Source organism: Nerophis ophidion, linkage group LG07 (assembly GCF_033978795.1).
Source record: "Nerophis ophidion isolate RoL-2023_Sa linkage group LG07, RoL_Noph_v1.0, whole genome shotgun sequence".
NCBI classification, from domain to species: Eukaryota; Metazoa; Chordata; class Actinopteri; order Syngnathiformes; family Syngnathidae; genus Nerophis; species Nerophis ophidion.
Genome location: NC_084617.1, coordinates 66,995,062 through 67,017,096, shown reverse-complemented (window position 1 = coordinate 67,017,096; position 22,035 = coordinate 66,995,062). Strand labels below are relative to the sequence as shown.

The following is a 22,035-nucleotide window of genomic DNA, read 5'->3' as shown; positions in this document are numbered from 1 at the left end:
TGACGACGTTGCCTTCACTGACACCCTGTAAATTATTTATTCGGGGCCATTCATAGTAAACAACTTTAATGTTGGAACCGCGGCCCGCCTGCCTTTTGCCATCTGTTTTGTTTGAACAAATGATGAATAGTATATTAGTACTTCTAATGAACAATGGAATGAATTAAGCAAAGAAGTCAAACAATTATAACCCTTGTGTGGTGTTCGGGTCTGTGGGACCCGTTTTCATGTATTATTAAAAGAAAAATGCCATCCATCCATCCATCCATTTCCCACCGCTTATTCCCTTTTTGGGGTGGCGTTGGCACCTATCTCAGCTACAATTGGGCGGAAGGCGGTGTACACCCTGGACAAGTCGCCATCTCATCGCAGGGCCAACACAAATAGACAACATTCACACAAGAAAAATGATACAATTAATTAATTTTTCTAACTGAGACTCGCTGACTTTGGCTCATTTTCTGTGAAGAACATTCATCAGAATACATATTTAATGACCATGAATTGATTAACGTGGACCCCGACTTAAACAAGTTGAAAAACTTATTCGGGTGTTACCATCCATCCACCCGCTTATTTCCTTTGGGGTCGCGGGGGGCGCTGGTGCCTTTCTCAGCTACAATTGGGCGGAAGGCGGCGTACACCCTGGACAAGTCACCACCTTTTAGTGGTCAATTGTATGGAATATGTACTGAACTGTGCAATCTACTAATAAAAGTTTCAATCAATCAATAAATCAAACCACACACCATACACCCCCCTTCCACATTTCTATTACATATAAGATGTCCGGGTCCACTGGACTCGGGGCTAATAGAAGTGTGGAAATGGATGTTCTGTGTACCACACACACACACACACACACACATAGCAGGCCTAGACAGGAGGAGGACAGAGTGTAGGTAAACAGAACATCAGAGGCTCAAATGTGCGAGAAAATGAGAGCAGACAGTGTTGACAAACAATGTTGCAACCTTGTGTGGGAACCATAGGCACAGAAACACAAAAGTAGAATCGCTGCGGGATGCAGAAACTGGCAGAGAAATGTTCCGTGCAGCGTTCATATTGTTGTTACTCCGCCGGCGTTTGTGGGTCTGACGGGGGCCAACTTCACTGGTTTTGGGTTTTGTAAATGCACTTGTCAGGTCAGGTGAATTTCCAGCATAGCCACATACTGTTGTAAAACTACTATAAACAGCATCTACGCCAGGCCGGTCCAAAGTGCGGCCCGAGGGCCATTTGTGGCCCCCCAGCTAATTTGTTAATGGCCCCCGGCCCATTCTAAAAAATACTATAATAAAAATTTTAAACATAAAAGAGTGTAATAAAAGAGTAAACAGTGACATGTAACAAAAAAAAGTTGCAGTGTTGACACTAATAACACAAAACTGCCATGCGGACTGTTATTGACTCCAATTAAAAGGCTCCAATTACTTCACTGGAACAATTTCACTTTCAAATATTTTGGGGGGGGATAATATTGCATATTTTGTGCGAAACAAAGTTTCGGATGTGAATTCTCCCTGCCCACCGGGTGTGAGTTTTCCTTGCCCTTTTGTGGGTTCTTCCGAGGATGTCGTAGTCGTAATGATTTGTGCAGTCCTTTGAGACATTTGTGATTTGGGGCTATATAAATAAACATTGGTTGATTGATGGTTATCATCACGCTTTGCAATCACTACATATATATAGCTCGGTTGGTAGAGTGGCCGTGCCAGCAACTTGAGGGTTGCAGGTTCGATTCCCGCTTCCGCCATCCTAGTCACTGCCGTTGTGTCCTTGGGCAAGACACTTTACCCACCTGCTCCCAGTGCCACCCACACTGGTTTAAATGTAACTTCGATATTGGGTTTCACTATGTAAAGCGCTTTGAGTCACTAGAGAAAAGCGCTATATAAATATAATTCACTTCACTTCTTTCACAAAAAGGTCAACAAACAAACAAAAAAGTGTGATTTTTTTTAAAAATCTTATAATCAAGAGATCTACAGACTTAAGCGTTAAAAGTAAAAAAATATAAATATAAATTTGGCTTATTTTCAACACTTATTTTTTTTTTTTTATTGTCATGAATTATTGACCTATTTAGGGTTCCAATTACTTCATGTCAAATATTCCACTTTGAAATGTTTTGGGGTAAAATGTTGCATAGTTTGTGTGTTTGCCATATCAATCAATCAATCAATGTTTAATTATATAGCCCTAAATCACTAGTGTCTCAAAGGGCTGCACAAACCACAACACAAACCACTATGACATCCCAGTGGGACGTCGGTGACAATGATGACTATGAGAACCTTGGAGAGGAGGAAAGCAATGGATGTCGAGCGGGTCTAACATGATACTGTGAAAGTTCAATCCATAATGGATCCAACACAGTCGCGAGAGTCCAGTCCAAAGCGGATCCAACACAGCAGCGAGAGTCCCGTTCACAGCGGAGCCAGCAGGAAACCATCCCAAGCGGAGGCGGATCAGCAGCGCAGAGATGTCCCCAGCCGATACACAGGCGTGCAGTACATGGCCACGGGATCGGACCGGACCCCCTCCACAAGGGAGAGTGGGACATAGGAGAAAAAGAAAAGAAACGGCAGATCAACTGGTCTAAAAAGGGAGTCTATTTAAAGGCTAGAGTAAACAAATGAGTTTTAAGGTGAGACTTAAATGCTTCTACTGAGGTGGCATCTCGAATAAATAAGGGTTTTGACAAAAAGGCCATAAACATAAAAACAAAATAAAAAAAAACGTTATAACGACAGACAGACCTGAAGTTGATCTCGAGATTCAAGTGTCAAATGAAAAAAATAATAATTTATGACTTATTTCTAACATTTTTATGACTGAGACCCTTCCAGAGACTGGGGACCAATCTTGAGGACAGCCATAAAGGTAAAAAAAACAACTATTGTATTGCTTTTAAATAAGAATAATATCAAAATAGCCCTCGCATACTTTGATTTTTCAGTCTGCGGCCCTCAGTGGAAAAAGTTTGGACACCCCTGATCTATCCACAGCTCAGGGGTACAATGCTAAAGCCTCAATAATAGTTTCTATCGGTAACACTTCATCAAGGGCTCCATTTAAATGCCCAATCAAAAACCTGAACACATCCAAACATGTCTCATCGACAGGAGACGAGGATGGAGACTTGTTTTTGCAGACACTGCTTAACTGGCCTGAAGCTATGCAGGGTTCTAGGCTTCGGTTGCCAGGGATTTAAATGTTCATAATCCAATTACAAAGACAACATTAGTATCATAGAAACCACCTCCTTCATTGTGTGTTTTTTAGCTGTCTCCACATGAACCACATTGAGTGCATTTAGAAAAGCATAACATAAATAGACTCCCTTTTTAGACCAGTTGATCTGCCGTTTCTTTTCTTTTTCTTCTATGTCTCACTCTCCCTTGTGGAGGGGGTCCGGTCCGATCCGGTGGCCATGTACTGCTCGCCTGTGTATCGGCTGGGGACATCTCTGCGCTGCTGATCCGCCTCCGCTTGGGATGGTTTCCTGCTGGCTCCGCTGTGAACGGGACTCTCGCTGCTGTGTTGGATCCGCTTTGGACTGGACTCTCGCAACTGTGTTGGATCCATTGTGGATTGTACTTTCACAGTATCATGTTGGACCCGCTCGACATCCATTGCTTTCCTCCTCTCCAAGGTTCTCATAGTCATCATTGTCACCGACGTCCCACTGGGTGTGAGTTTTCCTTTCCTTGCCCTTATGTGGGCCTACCGAGGATGTCTTGGTGGTCTGTGCAGCCCTTTGAGACACTAGTGATTTAGGGCTATATAAGTAAACATTGATTGATTGATTGATTGATTTAGAAAAGCATAACACGTCTAAATCGCAGGGACATGTACAAAATGCATATATACAATTGTGATCAAAATGATTCAACCCCCACACAATTTTGGTGTTTTAGCAAGTTGGACATTTATTCCGTATTTTGTTTATAGTCATATCAAATAAAGATGTGTCAAATAGACAAATGCAACTTAAATTGTAACATTGTATTTTACAAAATACCAAAAAAGGACATTTTTCTTAATATCTCATTGACAAAATGATTCAACCCCCTAGTTACATGCATCTTTAGTACTTAGTAGAACAGCCTTTGGCAGTAATGACATCCTTCAAAGGTGATACATAAGCGGACACAAGCTTCTTGCAACCATCTACAGGTATTTTAGCCCATTCCTCTTGGGCAAAGGCCTCCAGTTCATTCATATTCTTGGGCTTGCGAGCTGCAACTGCCTTCTTCAAGTCCCACCACAGCTTTTCTAGAGGATTTAGGTCTGGCGACTGTGAAGGCCACTCCAGAGTCTTCCAGCCCTTCTTCTGCAACCACTCTGATGTTGATTTGGAGGTATGCTTGGGATCGTTGTCCTGCTGGAAGGTCCAACGTCTCCCAAGCCTCAGCCTCGTCACTGACTTCATGACATTTGCAGCTAATATATCCTGCTAGGAAATAGAATTCATAATGCCTTGAACGCGCTGGAGATTCCCGGTACCTGAGGCAGAGAAACAGCCCCAGAGCATGATTGACCCCCCACCATGCTTAACAGTATGCAAGGTGTTCTTCTCTTTGTAAGCTTCATTTTTTCTCCTCCAGACATAATGTTGATTCATAGGCCCAAAGAGTTCCACTTTTGTCTCATCACTCCATAGAACAGTTTCCCAAAACCTTTGGGGTTTGTCCAGATGATTTTTGGCATACTGAAGTATATTTTCTTGTGCCTGGTAGTCAGAAGTGGGGTGCGCCTGGGAGTTCTGGCATGGAGGCCTTCATCTCGTAGTGCGCGCCTTATTGTCTGGGATGAAACCTGCGTTCCCCCCTCTGCAATGTCCTGTTGTAGTTCCTCAGCTGTTACCCGGGAGTTTTTCACCACTGTACGCTTCAAATACCGGACAGCAGTTGCACACAGCATCCTCTTTCTACCACGCCCAGGTAGTGTTTCCACTGTGCCTTTAGCTTTAAACTTGTGAATTATGCTCCCAACTGTGTCTCTTGGGATGTGTAATGTCTTTGCTATTTTCTTATATCCATATCCTTTCTTTCTTGACTTCTTTGACCACTCCCTGGACTTCACCATGTTGCAAATACACCATCGACCATCTACAAGAAGCTGAGCGTCACAGTCTTTTTCAATCAGTTTAATTGTTGCTCGTTATGGTTCTAATCACATCTACAGGTGTTTTCCACACTTGATTGAAGACCTTATTCAAATTCTGTTCTTAAGAGTTATGATCTTCAAGGGGTTGAATCATTTTGTCAATGAGATATTAAGAAAAATGTCCTTTCTTGGTATTTTGTAAAATACAGTGTTGCAATTTTTAGTTGCATTTGTCTATTTGACACATCTTTATTTGATATGACTATAAACAAAATACGGAATGAATGTCCAACTTGCTAAAACACCAAAATTGTGTGGGGGTTGAATCATTTTGATCACAACTGTATACAGTCGTGGTCAAAAGTTTACATACACTTGTGAAGGACATAATGTCATGACTTTCTTGAGTTACCATTAATTTCTACAACTCTTATTTTTTTGGTATAGAGGAGGGGTGTCCAAACTTTTTCCCCAGAGGGCCACACACGGATAAATTTAAGCATGCGGGGGCCACAAAATATATGGATTTTTTTTTTTTAATCCTTAGGGCTCCTGGGGAGCATAGAGGGTCTCAGTCGCTAAAATGTCAAAAATAAATCAAATTATTATTATTATTTTTTATTTAATGCTTACAGTAAATCTCTATATCAACTTGAGGTTGATATAAAGTAAAACAAATAAGGTTTCATGCCTTTTCTGTCAAAGACAACTTTGTTTTTTATAGTAAAACTGAAATATGCAGTATTTAGATGGATAGATAGTACTTTATTGATTCCTTCAGGAGAGTTCCTTTATTTAGCAATAAAAGCCCTCAAAGATCAATAATGCAGGACACCATTGATTTTAATAATTTCATATTTTTGAGTAATCACAGTGAAAAGTTTGATTAAATCCTACTAAATATATTTGAGATCCAAAAGGTTCCCCACTCATAAAGTGATGCATTTTTTTTTACTTTTAACACTTACATTTCAAGATCCACTTCCGATATTTCTGTCGATTTTAAGTTTGAACTATTATTTTTTTTGTTTCATGCTCTTTTGTCAAAACTTTGATGTTTTTATGTGGCAACCACACAACATATGGACTGCGGTGAGGTGGCGACTTGTCCAGGGTGTACCCTGCCTTCCGCCCGACTGTAGCTGAGATAGGCGCCAGCACCCCCCGCGACCCCAAAAGGGAATAAGCGGTAGGAAATGGATGGATGGATTGACAAGATATGCAATATTTTTTCCACATAAAACATTTTAAAGTGATAATTTTTAAGTAATGATTTATTATAACATAGATTTTTTTTGTCTTTTTTTTTTTTTAGCAATGGAAAAAAAAAGAAAGACAAAAGGCACAAAAAAAAAAACTGCCTGCATGGCAGCTTTGTGTCAACATTGCCACTTTTTCTCATTAGATTTCACCTCATTCCACTTTTTTTGAAATTTTTTTGTCATTTTATTTTTGCAATACTATCAATCGGACACCCCTGGTATAGAGTGATTGGAGCACATACTTGTTGGTCACAAAAAACATTCATAAAGTTTGGTTCTTTTTATGAATTTATTATGGTTCTACTGAAAATGTGAGCAAATCTGCTGGGTCAAAAGTATACATACAGCAATGTTAATATTTGATTACATGTCCCTTGGCAAGTTTTACTGCAATAAGGTACTTTTGGTAGCCATCCACAAGTTCTTGACAAAATTGGTGCAGCTCAGATACATTTTCTGTTTTCCTGACATGGACTTGTTTCTTCAGCATTGTCCACACGATTAAGTCAGGACTTTGGGAAGGCCATTTTAAACCCTTCATTCTAGCCTGATTTAGCCATTCCTTTACCACTTTTGACATGTGTTTGGGGTCATTGTCCTGTTGGAACACCCATCTGTGCCCAAGACCCAACCTCCGGGTAGAAGATTTTAGGTTGTCTTGAAGAATTTGGAGGTGATCCTCCTTTTTCATTGTTCCATTTAATCTCTGTAAAGCACACAGAACTATCCTCCAGAAGGTGTTATCTAGGTCTTATCCAGAACGCGGCAGCACAAATTTTAAGAGGGGCCAGGAAACGCAAGCATGTAACCCCAATTCTTGAGAGTCTGCACTTGCTCCCTGTTCATTTTAGAGTTGATTTTAAAACATTGCTGATCGTGTAATGATCATATATTCTTTTGGTTTTTGAGTCCTTTTGTGTTTCCTGTTTGTTTTTGGACTCTTCGGATCCCTGGTTTGGCTCTTCCTTGTTTTATCTTGTTACCATGGATTCTCATTTGTTCCACCTGCTCTGTTTTTTTACGCGCACCTGTGTTTTGATTATTGCTTTAGTATTTAAGCCTGCCTTCGACCTGAGTTCTGTCTTGATCCATTGTTTGCTCTATGCAACACTCACGTTGGTATTTTCTACTTCTATGTCTTGATTTGTGCTAAGTTTCGCCTTAGCTTCGCGTGCACTCGGCACACATTTTCTTTTGTCTGTTTTGTTCCAGTGTTCTTTTATTTTTTTACATTAAATCAAGCTCCTACCTGCAATTCCTGTCCTTCTAGTCTATTTGCATCTTGGGGTGACAAAACGCGCACCCATGATGCGAGCACCGCGTGACAGATTGTTTTTAAAGTTTTGCACAGACTGGTACCTCAGTATATCTCGAACCTCATCCCAATTTACACTCCTGCGTGCGCTCTGAGGTCCGAGAACCAGCTCCAGCTTCTGGTGCCCAAAACCGGACTTAAAACCAGGGGAGACAGGGCTTTCTCTGTGGTCGGCCCTAAGCTCTGGAACACTCTGCCCCTCCATGTTAGAACTGCTCCCACAGTCTTAAGTCTAAAATTGGGTCTTAAGTGTTGTCTTAAGACCCAATTTTATTCTTTGACTTTTAACACTTTGTGAGTTGTGTGGTCCTCTGTATTTTCTGTGGGTTTTTTAAAGTTTTGATTTCTATTTATTGTTTTTACCCTATAAAATCGTTTTTAATCATCCATCCATCCATTCATTTTCTACTGCTTGTCCCTTTCGGAGTTGCGGGGGGTCGCTGTAGCCTATCTCAGCTGTGTTTCAGGCGGAAGGCAGTGTACACCCTGGACAAGTCGCCATCTCATCACAGCGTTTTTAATCATATTTATTTATATATTGTTTTTATTTGTTCAACCAGTCATTGGTGGAGCTAAGGATAATATTTGAATATTTTTTTAATATTGTTGTGCAGATCTTCGGAAACATTTATGTTGTTTAAATGTGCTATACAGGGGTCGGCAACCCACATGCGGCTTTTTAACGCCGCCCTAGTGGCTCTCTGGAGTTTTTTCAAAAATGTATGAAATATGGAAAAAGATGAGGGGAAAAACATATTTTTGTTTTAATATTGTTTCTGTAGGAGGACAAACATGGCACATACCTCCCTAATGGTTATAAAGCACACTGTTTGTATTAAACATGCTTCACTGATTCGAGTATTTGGCGAGCGCCGTTTTGTCCTACTAATTTTGGCGGTCCTTGAACTCACCGTAGTTTGTTTGCATGTATAACTTTCTCCGACTTTCTAAGACGTGTTTTATGCCACTTCTTTTTCTGTCTCATTTTGTTCACCAAACTTTTAACGTTGTGCATGAATGCACAAAGGTGAGTTTTGTTGATGTTATTGACTTGTGTGGAGTGCTAATCAGACATATTTGGTCACTGCCTGACTGCAAGCTAATCAATGCTAACATGCTATTTAGGCTAGCTATATGTACATATTGCATCTTTATGCCTCATTTGTAGCTATATTTGAGCTCATTTATTTTCCTTTAAGTCCTCTTAATTTAATTTATACCTCATGACACACTATTTGAATGTAATATGGCTTTTATTTTTTTGTGGCTCCAGACATATTTGTTTTTGTATTTTTGGTCCAATATGGCTCTTTCAACATTTTGGGTTGCCTACCCCTGTGCTATACAAATAAATTGGGTTAGATTGGATTGGATTATCTTTGTCCATGTTGTGTCAGATTAAACACAAATTTTACTGTTGGGCCACAATACACAGCAATTTGTTTAAAGGAGAAAAAGTGATGCCTTTAATTCCCGGAACACCATACCTACCGTCAAGCATGGTGGTGGTAGTATTATGATATGGGCCTGTTTTGCTGCCAATGGAACTGGTGCTTCACAGAGAGGAAATGGGACAATGAAAAAGGAGGATTACCTCCAAATTCTTCAAGACAACCTAAAATCATCAGCCCAGAGGTTGGGTCTTGGGCGCAGTTGGGTGTTCCAACCGGACAATTTCCACAAACACATGTCAAAAGTGGTAAAGGAATGATGAAATCAGGCTAAAATTACGGTTTTAGAATGGCCTTCCCAAAGTCCTGACTTAAACGTGTGGACAATGCTGAAGAAACAAGTCCATGTCAGAAAACCAACACATTTAGCTGAACTGCACCAGTATTTGTTAAGAGGAGTGGTCAAAAATTCAACCAGAAGCTTGTGGATGGCTACCAAAAGCGCCTTTTTGCAGTGAAACCTGCCAAGGGACATGTGATCAAATATTAACATTGCTGTACGTATACTTTTGACCCAGCAGATTTGCTCACTTTCAGTAGAACCATAATAAATTCATAAAAGAACCAAACTTTATGAATGTTTTTTTGTGACCAAGTATGTGCTTCAATCACTCTATCACAAAAAAATAAGAGTTGTAGAAATGATTGGAAACTCAAGACAGCCATGACATTATGTTCCTTACAAGTGTATGTAAACTTTTGACCACGACTGTATAAGTTCAGTATGAAAAAAAGGTTTGTACACTCCTGTAAAAGGCAAAAGCATTTACAATTTATTAAAGACAATTGGAAGCACAAACAATGGTACCATAAGAAAAGAGCCAATAGAAGTGTTGAAATTCTGCCATGTTTAACTTAAAAACCGACATGAAGTGTAAATGCACAGAGACTTACAGTAAATCCCGTTTTGGTTGTGAATCCTGCTGCTTGTACAGTGTTAGATCAACGACACGCAGATGCCATCTTCTTTCATTCTCACAGTCATCCAAAAAAATATCTCATCATGACTTTGTTGTACAAACCCCGTTTCCATATGAGTTGGGAAATTGTGTTAGATGTAAATATAAACGGAATACAATGATTTGCAAATCATTTTCAACCCATATTCAGTTGAATATGCTACAAAGACAACATATTTGATGTTCAAACTGATAAAACATTTTTATTTTTTTGCAAATAATCATTACCTTTACAATTTGATGCCAGCAACACGTGACAAAGAAGTTGGGAAAGGTGGCAATAAATACTGATAAAGTTGAGAAACGCTTATCAAACACTTATTTGGAACATCCCACAGGTGTGCAGGCTAATTGGGAACAAGTGGGTGCCATGATTGGGTATAAAAACAGCTTCCCAAAAAATGCTCAGTCTTTCACAAGAAAGGATGGGGCGAGGTACACCCTTTTGTCCACAACTGTGAGCAAATAGTCAAACAGTTGAAAAACAACGTTTCTCAAAGTGCAATTGCAAGAAATTTAGGGATTTCAACATCTACGGTCCATAATATTGTCAAAAGGTTCAGAGAATCTGGAGAAATCACTCCACGTAAGCGGCATGGCCGGAAACCAACATTGAATGACCGTGACCTTCGATCCCTCAGACTGCATTGTATCAAAAACCGACATCAATCTCTAAAGGATATCACCACATGGGCTCAGGAACACTTCAGAAAACCACTGTCACTAAATACAGCTTGTCGCTACATCTGTAAGGGCAAGTTAAAGCTCTACTATGCAAAGCGAAAGCCATTTATCAACAACATCCAGAAACGCCGTCGACTTCTCTGGGCTCAAGATCATCCAAGATGGACGGATGCAAAGTGGAAAGGTGTTCTGTGGTCTGACGAGTCCACATTTCAAATTGTTTTTGTAAATATTCGACATCGTGTCATCCGGACCAAAGGGGAAGTGAACCATCCAGACTGTTATCGACGCAAAGTTGAAAAGCCGGCATCTGTGATGGAATGGGGGTGCGTTAGTGCCCAAGGCATGGGTAACTTACACATCTGTGAAGGCACCATTAATGCTGAAAGGTACATACAGGTTTTGGAACAACATATGCTGCCATCTAAGCGCCGTCTTTTTCATGGACACCCCTGCTTATTTCAGCAAGACAATGCCAAGCCACATTCAGCACGTGTTACAACAGTGTGGCGTCGTAGTAAAAGAGTGCGGGTACTTTCCTGGCCCGCCTGCAGTCCAGACCTGTCTCCCATCGAAAATGTGTGGCGCATTATGAAGCGTAAAATACGACAGCGGAGACCCCGGACTGTTGAACGACTGAAGCTCTACATAAAACAAGAATGGGAAATAATTCCACTTTCAAAGCTTCAACAATAAGTTTCCTCAGTTCCCAAACGTTTATTGAGTGTTGTTAAAAGAAAAGGTGATGTAACACAGTGGTGAACATGCCCTTTCCCAACTACTTTGGCACGTGTTGCAGCCATGAAATTCTAAGTTAATTATTATTTGCAAAAAAAATAAAATTTACGAGTTTGAACATCAAATATCTTGTCTTTGTAGTGCATTCAACTGAATATAGGTTGAAAATGATTTACAAATCATTGTATTCCGTTTATATTTACATCTAACACAATTTCCCAACTCATATGGAAACAGGGTTTGTAGATAGAACATTTCAATATACAAAAGTAGGAGATGTCGCTCTAGAAAAAGCCACAGACACAATAAAACTTCACAGAACTGTGTCCAAAACACAATTATTCACTACCCCTAAGAGAACATACCATACTGCATCTTGCCAAGATGTGAGGTACTGCTCAGAAACAAAACACACACAAAACAGAAGAATTGCTAAACATAGAATCACAAAATAAATACATCATATTAAAATAACATATTGTTCGATTTACTAGGTCATGGTGGTGCCTTATTTTGCGGTTTACTGTGCTGTGATGCTTCAAAAAAACTGTGACTTGGGTTACTGGAGTGAGTTTACTCTGCAGTGCAAGACATACCGTATTTTTCAGATTATAAGTCGCTCCGGCCGAAAATGCATGATAAAGAAGGAAAAAAAACATATATACGTCGCACTGGAGTATAAGTCGCATTTTTGGGGGAAATTTATTTGCTAAAACCCAACACCAAGAATAGACATTTGAAAGGAAATTTAAAATGAATAAAGAATAGTGAACAACAGGCTGAATAAGTGTACGTTATATGAGGCATAAATAACCAACTGAGAAGGTGCCTGGTATGTTAACCTAACATATTATGGTAAGAGTCATTCAAATAACTATAACATATAGAACATGCTATACGTTTACCAAACAATTTGTCACTCCTAATCGATAAATCCCATGAAATCTTCTTCCTCGATGTCGCTTCTAAACAACTCTGCCAACTCCAAAGGTATGCGCCGCTTCCTCTTGTCGTTTTCTGCTGCATATTTCACTACGTCCATCTTGTAATCTGCAGTACATGATTTCCTTTTCAGTGCCATTTTTGTTCAGCCCTTCTCAGTTTTTTTAAGTTACCGCCAACGATGAAATTATTCACTTTAATAGCTACGGCAGTAGCATTCAGCATATAGCAGTTAGCATTCCATGACCCTCCCCCGCCGAATTCTTATTGGTTGACGTGTGTGTGACAATTGCTGACATTTTCTTTGTCTCTTCCGCGAATGAGATGAATAATATTATTTGATTGTGGAGAGGCGCAGCCGGTGAACGAGCAGCGTGGCAGGGCACGCTGGAGCCCTGCACAAGATGGCGGCAAGGAGGCGGAGATTGCGGATGAGCGAGATCAGGTTCGTTGCTCGCACACCGGGAAACAATTAACATTTCTCCTTACGCTGCATAAAAGGCGGGAAGGAGGAGAGATCGGGGCAGAAGAAGTTGAAGAGCCTGCAGCAGTGGATGAGGAGCGAAAGCGAGAAAGAGCAAGACGGAGACAACGACGGGGGCGGCTGAAGAGCGAGACGGAGGAGCGAGCGGTGGGAGCGACAACGGCGAAAAAGACTTCTCTTATTTGAAAAAATAAACAAGAGTCAAACCTGCTCAAGCAAGATGTCCTTCCTGAGTGGTCCATGGAACCCGGGCGACAGGGAAAGTCGTTCACATTGATGTTTTACGGTAATGTGTTAATGATTTCACACATAAGTCGCTCCGGAGTATACAGTGGGGCAAAAAAGTATTTAGTCAGCCACCGACTGTGCAAGTTCTCACACTTAAAATGATGACTGTGGTCTGTAATTTTGATCATAGGTACACTTCAACCGTGAGAGACAGAATGTGGGAAAAAAATCCAGGAATTCACATTGTAGGAATTTTAAAGAATTGACTTGTAAATTATGGTGGAAAATAAGTATTTGATCAATAGTTCAAAGCTCTCACTGATGGAAGGAGGTTTTGGCTCAAAATCTTGCGATACATGGCCCCATTCATTCTTTCCTTAACACGGATCAATCGTCCTGTCCCCTTAGCAGGAAAAACAGCCCCAAAGCATGATGTTTCCACCCCCATGCTTCACAGTAGGTATGGTGTTCTTGGGATGCAACTCAGTATTCTTCTTCCTCCAAACACGACGAGTTGAGTTTATACCAACAAGTTCTATTTTGGTTTCATCTGACCACATGACATTCTCCCAATCCTCTGCTGTATCATCCATGTATCCATTTTGGTATAAACTCAACTCATCGTGTTTGGAGGAAGAAGAATACTGAGTTACATCCCAAGAACACCATACCTACTGTGAAGCATGGGGGTGGAAACATCATGCTTTGGGGCTGTTTTTCTGCTAAGGGGACAGGACGACTGATCCGTGTTAAGGAAACAATGAATGGGGCCATGTATTGTGAGATTTTGAGCCAAAACCTCCTTCCATCAGTGAGAGCTTTGAATGGTTGACCAAATACTTATTTTCCACCATAATTTACAAGTCAATTCTTCAAAATTCCTACAATGTGAATTCCTGGATTTTTTTTCACATTCTGTCTCTCACAGTTGAAGTGTACCTATGATGAAAATTACAGACCTCTGTCATCATTTTAAGTGGGAGAACTTGCACAATCGGTGGCTGACTAAATACTTTTTTGCCCCACTGTATGTCGCACCCCCGGGCAAACTATGAAAAAAAGTGCGACTTATAGTCCGAAAAATACGGTATCTATTTGTGTGGAGGCTGGTGTGTTAAAACAAACCCCAAACAACGCTAAAACACTGCAATTTAAATAAAGCAGATGCTGCGAAGCGATGCTTCAGCTCCGCACAGAGCATCTCAGTCAGGTGGAATGATGCTGTTCCACTCTCTGTGACCTCACTGCCGTCAGAACTCAACCTGGTATTTAATGAGATGCTAGTAAAGCACAGTAAAAGTCTGTTTGTCATCAAAGGTGGAACCGCACGTCGCCTCTCATGGCGATCCCTTTCACTTGAGACTTGGATTGGCCATGTGGAATAGTGTGGAGATACTCAGGCCAACGTTTGTTTATACTGCCGAGAGGTCAATGCGATTGGCAGAGTTGGTACTTTTGTCCCATGTGTTCATCTTGGTAGGGGATACGCCCTCCTTGTGTCCGTTCATCTACAAGATAAGGAAAGTGGGAGATTATTTAGCTCAGGCGGTTAAGAGTCAGCAACACGAGGCTCTCACGATGTCAGAGTTGAACGGCTTCACGTTGATGTTCCGCATGGAGCTGCTGGTTAGGGACCACACCTTGGTCTTGTGTTTGAACGCAGCTCTGACCTGCCGGGAGTGGAAACAACATGACGACATTGGGGCCAAATGTAATTTTTGCTGGAGGGTGTGTGGACATTTGCCTTCTACGTCGCTTAAACCAGGGGTGTCAAAGTCATTTTAGCTCAGGGGCCGCATTGGAGGAAAATCTAATCCCAAGTGGGCTGTAAAGGTAAAATAATGGCATGATAACTTAAAAATAAAGACAACTCCAGGTTGTTTTTTAGTTTTAGGCGGTATAGCTCGGTTGGTAGAGCGGCCGTGCCAGCAACTTGAGGGTTGCAGGTTCGATCCCCGCTTCCGCCATCCTAGTCACTGCCGTTGTGTCCTTGGGCAAGACACTTTACCCACCTGCTCCCAGTGCCACCCACACTGATTTAAATGTAAAAATTTGATATTGGATTTCAGTATGTGAAGTGCTTTGAGTCACTAGAAAAAAAGCGCTATATAAATATAATTCACTTCACTTAACTTCCCTTTGGCCCAAAATAGAACAAGCACATTATGAAAACGTACGAATCACAAATAATTCTCTGGACAAAAAATTCCGAGGAAACTAATGCAACTGCAAAAACATAATGGGACCCATTCAGCAATAAGTTCCTAACTTTTCCTCTTATCTTTCTTCCTAAGTGATTTCCTATGAGGAGTCCATTCAAATTCATGAGGTGTTCTTAAACGAACAAATTGTTCCCACCTGCTGTTCTTAAGTTGCTGAATGCTAAAAGGTTAGCGCGTGCGTGTCTATCATAATTTGCATATAAACCCGCCCTTATTTCCCCAACATGCATATGTAAACACCCTTAATTTTTTTAATTTGCATAGAGAAACGCCCTTAATTCCCCATTTACAGTAAGGCGGAAAAGCCGAACATCAAACACACGGAGAAAACACAAACAAATTACAGATGAGAAATTTGTATTATGCCGCGGTGGAAATACATAATGTCAAAACGTAAATTTAAGAAAGGGGGGACTGCTGAGGTAGCCACGAAGTGGTCAAATATTTATTCGTCACTTCGGGCAAAACATGGTGAAATATGCGCGCCCTCCCCAGGGCACGATCTGCGGCATCTTGCAGTAGCAGCAAGTGTGTGTGTCTATATATATTGCTCATTTTGCTATATGTCTGTTTTCATAACATGGTCACTTCTGCCTACTTTGTCTTGTTATATTCTTATTTTACTGTTATATTGTTATTCCCATTGTTTTATTCATTTCTTAATATTTCTCTATTTTGTGTCCTTTTAAACCCCCATTATTTACTTTATTTATTTATTTATTTTTAATTGATTTCAACTCTGTACACTGCTGCTGGAATTTTAATTTTCCTGAAGGAACTCTCCTGAAGGAATCAATAAAGTACTATCTATCTATCTACTATCTGTTGTCTATATCTATCTATCTATCTATCTATCTATCTATCTATCCATCTATCTATCTATCTATCTATCTATCCATCCATCCATCCATCCATCCATCCATCCATCCATCCATCCATCCATCCATCCATCTATCTATCTATCTATCTATCTATCTATCTATCTATCTATCTATCTATCTATCTATCTAACTAACTATGATATTAATATAACAATAGACAATAGATGTAAGGGAACTTGTCACACTTAAAAACAAATAGGCCACCCTAAGAGTGCTCTGGCGCACTTGTAGATTTTGTTCATACCTACGGACAAATCCCTGCTAAGAAAACATTGGTGAATACAAAAATCTCCTTAAAAACGTCATAAGTGGGCCTAAGACCAAAATGTGTTCTTAAGAATGGTTGCTGAATGGGGCCCAATGAGCTTAGACTTTGTCTCAGTGTATCTACAAAAGCCAGGATTAAACTTTAAATCAGTCTTTCTGGGATTGACTCCAATGCTAACTCAACTAGCTGTAAGAAACTTTTACTTTTCTTGTGTTTGACACAGACATTTGGGGGCAACGAGGGTGCAAAATGACGACGTTTTCAAAGCAGAAGACATAAAAAGGCAGGTTTTAAGTTTCATGTGGGTCGAGGAGGAGGAGCCAAAGTCACCCTTTACTGTGTACCTCTTGCTTGGTATAAACCGTTTGCTTGCCTAACAGAATTGCTATTGTGACATCCAGTGGACACATTTAGAACAACAGTTTCTTACGTAAAAAAAAAAGCAGCTAATTTTTACACTTGGCAAATTCATCACGCGGGCCGGAAAAAACCTGTTAGCAGGCCTGATCCAACCCGCTGGCCGTACGTTTGACACCCCTGGCTTAAAGGAAAGATAACACACATCCTACATGTGAGCAAGCATACCTCCGAGTTAAGAAGGCAATGGAACAGGAAGACAAAAAAACCCTAAAAAGAAAAAATAACAATTTTAGGAGTACTTTCAACTGCACGACATATTGGGATAGTGCAATTGGGATTAGGGTTATTTGAGGGCAGTGGTTCTTAACTGGTATGGCTGCAGGACCCACAATCACCCATTAATGATGAGTGACGACCCACATTGATCAACACTACACATGGTGAGAAATATTTCAAAAATATATTTATTTCGTCTATAGTTGAGTTAAGTGTTTCTTAACAATAGGGCCCATTGTTGTTCCGCGAGCGCCCCTTTGTGGTTGCTCAAAAATATCTGTTTCTTAGCTGTGCTTTATATAGGCCAGGATTACTCAGTTTAAATACACTTTTCCAGTAATGGCAATATCAAATAATTAGAATAAGTAGCTAAATTCATAGAAAAGTTTCTTAAGCGCAGAAATGATGACTAAAGTGGGGTAAGTGTAATTTCATTTGCACTTTAATTTTATTGACAATTTAGTTAAGAAACATTTATTATCCAGTTAGTCTATTTTGATTTAGTACAACATAATTGAAGAGATACATTTATATTTCGCCAGTTATTTATGTCCCTTCTTATGCAGTAAATTTGGTTAGTACTTGATTTCCTAATAAGCTAAGGTTTATGTGTTAAATAAATAATGGTATTTGTAATTTACACATACTTTCATATCATTTGACGAGGTTGTAAACCGTAAGTAGGTTAGTTATTATCATTGAATACGATTGAAGTCAAGAGTAAGATTACTAATTTAGAGTTAAAATATTTGAGTGGGCCACAGGCCCCTCTGTAGTGGAAAAAATGGTCCTCAATGTCAGAAAAGTTGAGAACCCCTGGTTTTGTTAATAAAAACACCCAAATTTGAAAATTGTCAAAAAGTTGAATATTGTTACTACACTGAACAAAAATATAAACACAACACTTTTGTTTTCGCTCCAATTTTTTATGAGTTGAACTCAAAGTTCTAAAACTTTTGCTATATGCACAAAAGACGTATTCCTCTCAAATATTGTTTCCACATTTGTATAAATTTGTGTTCATGAGCATATATTTGTTGCCAAGATAATCCATCCCACCTCGCAGGTGTGGCATATCAAGATGCTGATAAAACAACATGATTATTGCACAGGTGTACCTTATGCTGCCCACAATAAAAGGCCACGCTAAATGTGCAGTTTTATCACACAGCACAAAGCCACCGATGTCGTAAGTTCGCATGCTGACTGCAGGAGTGTCCACCAGAGCTTTTGCCCGTGAATTGAATGTTCAATATTTCTACCGTAAGCCGTTTCCAAAAACGGTTCAGACAATTTGGCAGAACATCCAACCGGCCTCACAACTGCAGACGACTTGTAACCACACCAGCCCAGGACCTTCACCTCCATGATCGTCTAGGACCAGCCACCCGGACAGCTGCTGCAACAATTGGTTTGCATAACCAAATAACTTCTGCAAAAACTGTGAGAAACAATCTCAGGGAAGCTCATCTGCATGCTCATCGTCCTCATCGTCCTCATCGGGGTCTCGACCTGATGGCAGTTTGTCGTCGTAACCGACTTGAATGGGCCAATGCTCACATTCGATGGCGCCTGGCCGATGGAGAGGTGTTCCCTTCGCGGATGAATACCGGTTTTCACTGTTTAGGGCAGATGGCGGACAGCATGTGTGGAAGAGCGGTTTGCTGATATCAACGTTGTGAATCGAGTGAACCATGGTGGGGGTGGGGTTATGGTATGGGCAGGCGTATGTTATGGACAATGAAAGCAAGTGCATTTTATTGATGGCATTTTGAATGCACAGAGATACCGTGACGAGATCCTGAGGGCCAGTTGTTGTGCCATTTACCTGAGACCATCACCTCATGTTGCAGCATGACAATGCACGGCCCCATGATGCGAGGGCGTTACACGATTTCTGAAAGCTGAAAACATCCCAGTTCTTGCATGGCCAGCATACGGACGTGTCACCCATTGAGCATGTTTGAGTTGCTGTGGATCGGCGTATATGACAGTGTGTTCCATTTCCTGCCAATAACCAACAACTTTGCACAGCCATTGAAGAGAAGTGGACCAACATTCCATAGGCCACAATCAACAACCTGGTGCAAAGGAGATGTGTTGGTCGTCACACCAGATACTGTCTGCCCCCCCAGCCCACCCATTAAAGCAAAACTGCTTTCGGCTCCGCTGCTCCCAGTCTGTGGAACTCTCTCCCTGACCACCTGAGGGCACCTCAGACTGTGGATGCTCTTAAAAAATGCTTAAAAACCCATCTTTTTGGAAAAGCCTTTTTATAGATATGCATGCTGGTTCTAGCTATTGTGCTATGCTGTTTCTAGTTTTATATTTTATTTATTTGTATTATCTTTTTGTTATTATTATTATTACTATTTTTTTACACTGTGGCACTTTGAGGTTGTTTGCTCAACGTAAAGTGCTTTTTTACAAATAAAATCTAATATTATTATTATTATCATTATTATTATTATTATTATTATTATTATGATTATTTGAGTGTGGCCTTTTATTGCGGGCAGACTAAGGCACATCCGTGCAATAATCATGCTGTTTAATCAGCATTTTGATATGCCACACCTGTGAAGTGGGATCGATTATCTTGGCAAAGAAACAATGCTCACTAACATAGATTTGTGAACAATATTTGAGAGGACTAAGTCTTTTGTACACATAGTAAAAGTTTTAGATCTTTGAGTTTAAATCGTGAAAAATGGGAGCAAAAACAAGTGTTGCGTTTAGATTTTTGTTCAGTATACTCGTTGACGGTCTCACAAAAAAAAATGTCCGTTCAAAGTCTTGTGAAACACTAAAAACGGGTCTTCTACCCCCACCAGTTTAAGAATCACTGTCTCAAAGCGGAACAGCACTTTTTGTAAATTTTGCCTATCATTCACAATCATTAAAAAAGACATGACGACATTTGTATATTTTTTTAACGCATTCTGACTTGTAAATAAAAGTCCGCTTACAATGGAGCCAATGGGAGATCCTATATACCGCCAAAAAACATCCAAAAAGCGCCAACAATACTCCATTTACATTTCGCGACTTCAATATTAACCACATATTAGTGATGGTGTTATCATGAGCGCAAACAACGGGATCACTAGCTTGTGTGCCAATGTTGACATGATCGACCGATGAGCTGCTTCCTCGTTTCCTTTCTCTTCAAACTTTATTGTAGATCATTAATCATGGCTCTCACCTGAATAGCAGAAGGACGAGGACGCATTTCGACAAGTCGGTACACTTTGACAGCCAATTTAGACCCGGCGATGGCGAGAACGACATGAAAAGACGCTTGGTTCCACCCCTCCTTTTCTTTGCGAGGATTATGAGACATCCTTAGTCTAAATGGGAATATGAAATATATTGAAAGAAGTATTTGGCCACCAATCCAAATGATGAGAATCAGGTGTCCTAATCACTTGGCCCCGGTGTATAAAATCAAGCACTTAGGCATGGAGACTGTTTCTACAAACATTTTGTGAAAGAATGGTCCGCTCTCAGTGATTTCCAGCATGGAACTGTCATAGGATGCCACCTGTGCAACAAATCCAGTCGTGAAATTTCCTCACTCCTAAATATTCCAAAGCCAACTTTCGGCTTTATTATAAGAAAATGGAAGAGTTTGGGAACAACAGCAACTCAGCCACTTAGTGGTAGGCCAAGTAAACTGACAGAGAGGGGTCAGCGGATTCTGTAGCGCAAAGTACAAAAAGGTTTGCAGTGAGTAGTAATCAGTGATGTAGTTGAAAATGTTTGAAGTTAATGCTTAAAATGATCAAAATACGTAAATATTTTATTTTTATTATAAATTCGCCCATTACTACATTACATATATACTTACATCATGTACGTAAAACCCTAATGGAGATGTTTGGATGTTTTTTTAAGGGCTTTATCGGCAAAGTTTTGATCGCATTTATTTACTGTTTAGAATGCATTAAAAAAAAATGACATCCGTCGTCATATCTTCCAAAATGGGGGTGAACGATAGGCAAAATTTTCCCTTTAAGGTACTGTATCTTACCTGCAAAGAGTTAAAGACTGCAAAGATATAAAGGAATGGCAGGGAGTGTGTGTTGACAGCTAATACGCCAAAGATCCAGGAAATGCCGAGTATGGGCAGGAGCACAGCTACAGCCTTTGCAGTGAGCCTTAAGAGTTAAACCACATTTACAGAATCAGTACTAGATAGTTGACTATTGTTAATAGAAACGGACAACAGACTCACTTGACCGCATTGGCATCCCCATGAACTTTGTAATTCTCTCCGCTGATACGAGAAATGATTCTGGTCACTGATATCAAAATGCCAATGTTTACCTGGTGATCAGAAAGGGCACTTGAAAAAAACGACATCTGGTTTTAGCTGAAAACGAAATCAAGCGTTGAGATATTAAGTGCAAGAAAATGAGGAATGTAAATAGAAAACATGTAACTTTCTGACCACAATGACACACAGAGCTGGAGCCACAAATGCCCAAATGGCGCCGTTCTTCAAGGACAGCCAGCAGCTGACAACACAGACATTATATGTTAATTATTATTATAGTGCGTTCCAGTGGAAAACAATAGACCGCTTCCACTTTAATAGGCTTCCATAGGTGATGATGCAATGCAACTAACTATAAACTGAAATGGAGTACATTTGATGAAGAACACATTCTCGGTCATTTATTTTTCCGTCCAACAAGCAGATTACACATACTTGTCAACCGCGCCGTAACTGTCCAAAGCTGATGTCATGGACACCACGCAGATCACCAGGGGAGAGCCTGATTCAAAAATACAAATACATATACTGTTGCAAAATCATCAGGGGGAAAAAAAAAATACATTCTTTA

The 22,035-nt window shown here is 40.3% G+C and overlaps 1 protein-coding gene across 4 annotated transcripts in view; it reads right to left on the bottom strand.

The window, feature by feature from the left end:
• Nucleotides 1–14,158: 14,158 nt before the first annotated feature.
• The window catches only part of adgrd1 (adhesion G protein-coupled receptor D1), a 94,797-nt gene continuing 86,920 nt past the window's right edge, over nt 14,159–22,035 (bottom strand). For all 4 annotated transcript variants that reach the window (XM_061906922.1, XM_061906923.1, XM_061906924.1 and 1 more), the window contains 7 exons: nt 21,900–21,966; nt 21,639–21,705; nt 21,423–21,514; nt 21,219–21,345; nt 17,135–17,176; nt 14,756–14,848; nt 14,159–14,686 (listed from right to left, as the gene is read on the bottom strand). In XM_061906922.1, the coding sequence (XP_061762906.1) occupies nt 14,591–14,686; nt 14,756–14,848; nt 17,135–17,176; nt 21,219–21,345; nt 21,423–21,514; nt 21,639–21,705; nt 21,900–21,966 (584 nt within the window). In that variant the 3' untranslated portion in view covers nt 14,159–14,590. The remainder of the gene's footprint in view (nt 14,687–14,755; nt 14,849–17,134; nt 17,177–21,218; nt 21,346–21,422; nt 21,515–21,638; nt 21,706–21,899; nt 21,967–22,035) is intronic.